Below are 6,110 nucleotides of genomic sequence, written 5' to 3'. Positions count from 1 at the left end.
GGGGGGCAGGGCCACAAAAAAAAAAGACACAGCCGAAGGCCTCCGCAGGATGCCGGAGACAATGCAAAGGGAGAGACTGGAGAAATAGTATTCAGCGGCTCTCGCGCCCTTCCGGGGGCCGAAGGTAGGGGGTGGGGGGGGGGACGGAGCGCACGCTGGAAACTGGCCGAGGAGGCACGGAGGTTAGTAGGCAGGAAAGGGGGCTGGCCGGGCGCGCTCCCGGCGCCGCTCTGCCACCTCGTGCTCGCCTGCCCCCCCCCCGCCCGGCCCGCAGGACGACCCTAGAATGCCGAAGCCCCGCCGGGTGGGCGGTTGGTGGGAGGCGCCGGGACCGGCAGGACACTCGCCCCGGAGACGAGGCATTCCCCAACCATGTGGAGGGACGTCCCCCAGGCCGAGGGACCCGGCGGGAAATCCAGCGGCCACGAAGACCGAGGATGATGGGCAGACAGGGGGCAAGACCGGGAGACAGAAGACTCAGCGAGAGAGAGAGAGAGGGAGGGGGAGAGAGAGCACGCGCGAATGGGCGAGAGGAGTTTGCGCGTAGACACGCGGCGGATGCGCGTGCTTCCCCAGTTCCCGGCCTGCCCCCCGCCCCCCCCCCCAGGAAGCATGCTTCGCTGGAACCCTGACGCATGCGCCCGGCTATCTGCACCTGCTGCCGGCCCCGGCTCTGTCTTTCCCCGTCCGAGCCCCGTCGTCCTTCGTTCTCGGCCCCCAAGGCCTCTGTCTCTCTCTCTCTCCCGCTCGGTGTGTCTGTCCCCCCCCCCGCCCCCCGCCCCCTCCCCCCCGGGCACAAGGGCGCAGGTGTCACCAACCGCGGCAGAGGGGGACACACGCGTGCAGGGGCCGCTCGGCCGCTGGCGATCTGGCACGCACACGCCGCGTCCCAGGTCTACCAGCTTGTATAGTCCACGAGACCGGGATCGCCAGAACCGCTTTCGCGCCGCGGGCGGACTCGCCGGGCACGTCTCAGTGGGCGCGCATTCGCCCCCGCCCCCCCCCCCTGCTGAAGACGTGCTTTGTGCGTTGCGGCGAGGCAGTGCCCCTTTGAACGCCGAGCGTACCGTGCCAACACGAACACCCGCTCGGCGCGGGGGCCGCCGGTTCCCCCCCCCCCCCCCGGGGAAAGGGAGCAGGGGGAACTGCGAGAACCCAGGGAACCTAGGGCCCGGGGAGACGAAGCGAAGATCCTCCCCTCCCCCCGGCCGTCCCCAGCCAGAGGGGGCTCTCTTGTGTTGTGGCGCTGCTTCTGGGCACTTGCCGGTGCGCTAATCCCACCTCGGTCCCCCGGGGCCAGGGCGATCCCACAGGTCCCTGGGCAAGTGCGCTGCTTGACATAAGCACACGCACGGTCGCGCAGCCAGCACCCAACAACACACGCCCGGTCCCGGGCACACAGAGCCTGTCCTGGGGAAAAACAAAAGGGCTCTCCAGCGAAGGATGGACCATCTCCGAGGCAGCTTGGGCAACCAGCGCATTATTAATACATCCTTTTCCCCCGGTTGGTGTGTTGTTCCTCCTGATGCCGCTGGCGGGGCGGCGGTTTCGCCGGCCGTTGGACCGGTCTCCCCGTTGGCACCTTGGCCTCGCCGGATGCCTGCACCCGCTGTTCAGCCCAGGCGCAGAACCTGAGCGTCGGCACACCCCGATGCGGGCATCGCCTTTCTAAACCCTGATCCCAGGGCGGCCGTGCCGCCTTGGAGCGCGCCTATCCTGGCCCTCGGCCTTGTCCCGCCCCCGCGCCCCGCCTCGCACCCAAGATGGCGTCTCGCGGCCCGGGAGGGCGTGTGTATGCGCGTGTGGCATCCGCTGCGAGGCCGCTGGCATTCGCTCGTTCCAACGAGAGCACGTGCCGCGGAGCTGATCACGCCCTGATAACGGTTCGCCCAATCCAAACTTCCCGCCGCGTCCTGGCCACCCCGGTTCCTCTCCGGGGCGGGGTGTCGGCCCCGCCCACCCGAGGGAGCCCGGCATCTTCGGGGGAGGCTCCGTCCAGGAGTCCGGCCGATCACTCCTTCCCGAGCACCCCGCCTCCCCCCCCCCCCCCCCCCCCCCTCGGCGCGGCCATGCTCACTGTACCCCACCACCACTGGGATGCGCCTTTCAGCCGCCCCCCCGAAGGCCTGCCCATTGCCTCTGGCCGCACTCAGATCCCCTCCCCCCTCTCCCTACTCCCCCCCTCCTGCCACCTACCACCGGATCCTCCTACCCGCTCCTGTCTTTCATCGCCCGCTGATAGAATGGCCGCGACGATCAGCTCGCTCCCCGCGCCCCGGGCCCCAGCCGAGCCGGAGCCCGCTTTCGAGCCGATCCAGCGCGAAGAGCTGGTCAGTTACTACCGCAACCTCTTCCCCTTCAACCAGCTGGTCCAGTGGCTGAGTTATCCGGCCGAGGTGCCGCCAAGCAAGATCAAGCAGGAGGCCACCGAGTCCTTCTCCTCGGCGGTCATCAGCGCCTGTGCGTGTCCATGTTGTCGCACAGCCCACGCCCTCCCCCCCCCCATTCCCGCGCCCCCCCTCCCCCTCTCCCTCCCTGCCTCTCTCTCTCTCTCTCTCTCTCTCTCTGTGTCTCTACCCGCCTTGAGGCACCTCGGCCAGTCCTCCCTCTCCTCCTCTCACCTTCCTCACATCCCACGCCGCATGGCTCCCCTGCCCCTCGGCCGGCAGCCGCCTCGCACTATCTTGCCCGGCGTGAATTTGCCATCGTCCTGCAGCCCTCCGGCGCGGCGCCGGGGACCGAGATCTTCCGCCGACATCTGTCTTTCTTGGACTCGGGGGCCCTCCGTCGGGCCATCATCGCTGACCACACGGTCCGCTTTGAGGTGGGGGCCATTCACCCGCGGGTGCGTCCACGCTCATTTCATTCATCTCCCTCCCCCCCCCTCTCTCTCTCTCTCTCCCTCTCCCTCTCTGCCCCGCTCATGCCCCCTATTCCTTCCAACCCTTCATCTAACCCCCTCGTTCGTTGGCTCCCCCGCGTGTCGATGCACAGCCACCCAACCTCAACCGCCCCGCCTCCGGCAAGACAGCCTTCCTCTCGGCCTCCCTCCCTCTGGAGCGCGAGCTGGTCTTTGATATTGATATGGATGACTACGACCGGGCCCGGTCCTGCTGCAGTGGCAAGCAGTGCTGCCGCCGGTGCTTCGGGTATATCGCCTGCGCCGGGGACATCCTGACCACTGCCCTCCGGGAGGACTTCGGCTTTGAGCGGACTCTCTGGGCGTATTCCGGCCGGCGAGGGGCTCACCTGTGGGTGGCTGACCGTCGAGCTCGGCTCCTGACCCCCGACGCTCGAGGGGCCATCGTGTCCTACTTGAACCTGGCCAGTGAGGGGGATGACGGGCACTTCCGGATCCTCGGGCCGCGGCTGCCGCCCACCCTCCGGGCGCGCGCCATCATCCGACGCCACTTCGAGCGGGTGGTCCTGCGCGATCAGAATGCCTTCAACCATGCCAAGACCCTGGCCTTCATCGAGTCCATCCTGTCTGTGGCCCTCTCTCGCGATGGTGCGTTTGCCAATGTCCATGGGGCCCTGCATGATAGCATTGCCTTCTGGCCGCTGTGGGCGTGCTCTCCCTCTCTCTCTCTCTCTCTCTCTCTCTCTCTCTCATTCTCCTTGCCCTGGCCACCCCTGATCTTCTTACATGCCTACCTGCCCACATCCGGACCCACATCCGGACCCATGCCCGCACCCATACCCACCACACACGTAGTGTACGCCCGAGTGCGTGACGAGTGGAACCGCATCGGCACCGGCCCCGACAGCCTGGAGCGGTGGGCGGCTCTGGAGCGGCTGGTCCCTGGGGAGGCGTGCGACACCCTCATGTTTGCCTTCTGCCACCCGCGTCTTGATGTGCAAGTCACCCGGCAGACGAACCACCTGCTGAAGAGCCCCTTCTGCGTGCACCCGGCCACCGGGCGCATTTGCGTTGCCCTGTCGACCGAGGAACTGGCCGACTTCGATCCCGAGGCCGTGCCGACCATCCGATCGGTCGAGAGGGAGCTCAACCGGTCGGAAACGGCCGACCGCGAGCCGGCCGACGAGGCGGACTTCACCACGCGCAACATCCACCGGACCAGCCTCCGCCGGTCGCTCCTGACGCTCGAGGCCTTCTTGCAGTCGCTGCAGCCGGCCGCCATGCCGTCCGAGTGATCAGGGGCGCGTTCCCTCCCCGTCCGCCCGCCGGCCCGCGGCCCGCCCGCCCGCCCGCTCGCCGGCCCGCCCCCTCGGCCGTGTGGGACGCCGGTGCTGGGTTCTCTGTCGCTTCCCGTCCCGCCCGAATCTACAACTATAGAACTGCCCATTGCGTTGGCACTCGGGCTGTTTCGCTCGACAGTCGCCACTGCCGGGATGTGGGGGCCTGGTGGTCTGTGGGGCGCGGGTGCGCGGGTGCGCGGGTGCGCGGGTGTGTGGATTTGTGGGTTTGTGTGGTGAGCGAGGCAGGGGGGCGGTTTTTCACCGTTCCCCACCGGGTCCCCGGCCGTGGGCCGCACGGCAGGTCCGCATGCAAACAAGCCTTGGAGGCACGCACGGGGGCAGCGGGGGGGGTCTGGGCCACTTCCGGTGACGCTACTGCCCAGCGCAAGAGTGCGGCCCGGGAAACGAAGCACCAGCTTGGAGGGCGCATATGACACCGGACGGCGGGTCCCAATGGTCCGGCCCGGCCCTGGTTGAATGCAAATGTTTCCGGCTCCCTCCCCCTGGTGGGGGGGGGGGGGGGCGGGGGCCTGGAGCCAGGACGCCTTTTCCCCTTGACTTGCTCGTCCCGAGGGCCAGCCGGCACCAGGTGAGGCGTCTTGCGAGGAGTGTCTGGGCAACCCCCCCTGCCCCGCCCACCCTGTCCGCCTGGCCGTGCCCGGGAATTACGCGCGACAGGCGCGACCCGCGAACTTCGGCCCACATTCCCCCCCTCCCCCCGGCCCCCGACCGCCAGGGGCCGGGGGAGAGAGAGAGAGAGAGAGAGAGAGCTGGGGGCTGGCTGTTCGGCTCCGCGGTTTTCCCCCTTTTGGGGTCTCCCCGCGCCGGCGGGACCCGTGCCCCCGCACCGTGAAATGGCGGTCAGCGGGTTCCAGGGTTTCCGCCGTCCGGAGCCCCCTTCCGGTGGACCCCACGTCCCCCCCCCCCTCGATGCGTCGCCGAGCAGAGTGGATCCCTGGGCCTGAGCTCGCGCCGGACGGCCCCCCCCAGCCGGAGGCTGGCAGGGGGCGAACTCTCTGGGTCAGATGGCCGGGGCCGCGGGCCGTCTTGCCCATTGGCCGGTTCCCGGCGGGCGCGCACCAGCGATCGGGGTGGGGGCCGGCCCGGCGGGACCGCAACATGCGCGCGCCGGGGCGTCTTTTAAGTGCCACCACCGTGCGGTCCGTCTCCGGCCAGGGTGCCGGCCTCTGACACCCCCCCGATAATCTCCTCAGTCGCCGCGAATCCCCCCCCCTGTGTGAGTCCATGCATCCGTGAGCCTTTTGCCCTCCCTCTGCCCGGGGTCTCCTGCCTGGTCCCCGCGTTCGCTGACTCGCCTCCGCCCCTCCCCCCCCCCCCCCTCTCTCGCCCGGTCTCTTTCCCTCGCCGGGCCAGGTTCCCGGCAACCGTAGCCCTTACGAGGTCGTGTTCTCCATCATGGATTTCCTCAAGAACATGCTGTTCGACCAGGCCACCAGCTCGCCCACCTGGGCCTTCTGGCTGCTGGCCGCCGTCGGTGCGGCTACCCTTGCCCGTATGGCCCTGTGCACGATGACCTCGGCCAAGCAGATGTTCGGCCCGGCCAACAACATCCGCGCGTATGGCAACTGGGCCCTGGTCACCGGCGCCACCGATGGCATTGGTCTGTCCTTCGCCAAGATCCTCCGCGAGAAGGGTCTGAATGTCATCATCGTCGGCCGCTCGCCGGAGAAGCTGGCCGCCGCCCGTGAGGAGATCCTGGCCCACAAGGCCAAGACCGCCTCCACCGAGGTCCGCACCGTGCTGGCCGACCTGTCCAACCCGGAGTCCATCAAGGACATCAAGACCGCCATCAGCGAGGTGGAGGTCGGCATCCTGGTGCGTGCCTGCCTCTCTCTCCCTCCCTCTCCCTCTCTCTCTCTCTCTCTCTCTCTCTCATGGCACGGCCAGGG

General features: G+C 68.8%; 2 protein-coding genes across 2 annotated transcripts in view; both read left to right on the top strand.

Annotated features, from left to right (window-relative positions):
* The first annotated feature begins 2,155 nt into the window (after positions 1 to 2,155).
* On the top strand, positions 2,156 to 4,187 carry H696_04471 (DNA primase, eukaryotic-type, small subunit). Its single transcript, XM_009498349.1, has 4 exons — positions 2,156 to 2,460; positions 2,670 to 2,845; positions 2,995 to 3,508; positions 3,716 to 4,187. Exons 1-4 carry the CDS (start codon positions 2,244 to 2,246, stop codon positions 4,153 to 4,155), a joined length of 1,347 nt encoding a protein of 448 aa, XP_009496624.1. The 5' UTR covers positions 2,156 to 2,243; the 3' UTR covers positions 4,156 to 4,187.
* A 1,119-nt stretch (positions 4,188 to 5,306) lies between these two features.
* Positions 5,307 to 6,110, top strand: part of H696_04470 (hypothetical protein) — a 1,713-nt gene continuing 909 nt past the window's right edge. The window contains exons 1-2 of the mRNA XM_009498348.1: positions 5,307 to 5,437; positions 5,575 to 6,036. Coding sequence (XP_009496623.1) covers positions 5,617 to 6,036 — 420 coding nt within the window. The 5' untranslated portion in view covers positions 5,307 to 5,437; positions 5,575 to 5,616. The remainder of the gene's footprint in view (positions 5,438 to 5,574; positions 6,037 to 6,110) is intronic.

The sequence above is a fragment of the Fonticula alba genome (assembly GCF_000388065.1).
Source record: "Fonticula alba strain ATCC 38817 unplaced genomic scaffold supercont2.7, whole genome shotgun sequence".
In the NCBI taxonomy this organism is placed as follows: Eukaryota; order Rotosphaerida; family Fonticulaceae; genus Fonticula; species Fonticula alba.
Note: the sequence above shows the minus strand (reverse complement) of the source record. Positions and strands in the feature narration are given on the sequence as shown.

Excerpts from the sequence above, each read along its gene's own strand:
- H696_04471 (XM_009498349.1), top strand. The coding sequence starts at position 2,244 with ATGGCCGCGACGATCAGCTCGCTCCCCGCGCCCCGGGCCCCAGCCGAG. Across the intron at positions 2,846-2,994 it reads TGGGGGCCATTCACCCGCGG|CCACCCAACCTCAACCGCCC; the intron begins GTGCGTCCACGC and ends GTCGATGCACAG. Across the intron at positions 3,509-3,715 it reads TGTGGCCCTCTCTCGCGATG|TGTACGCCCGAGTGCGTGAC; the intron begins GTGCGTTTGCCA and ends CCACACACGTAG.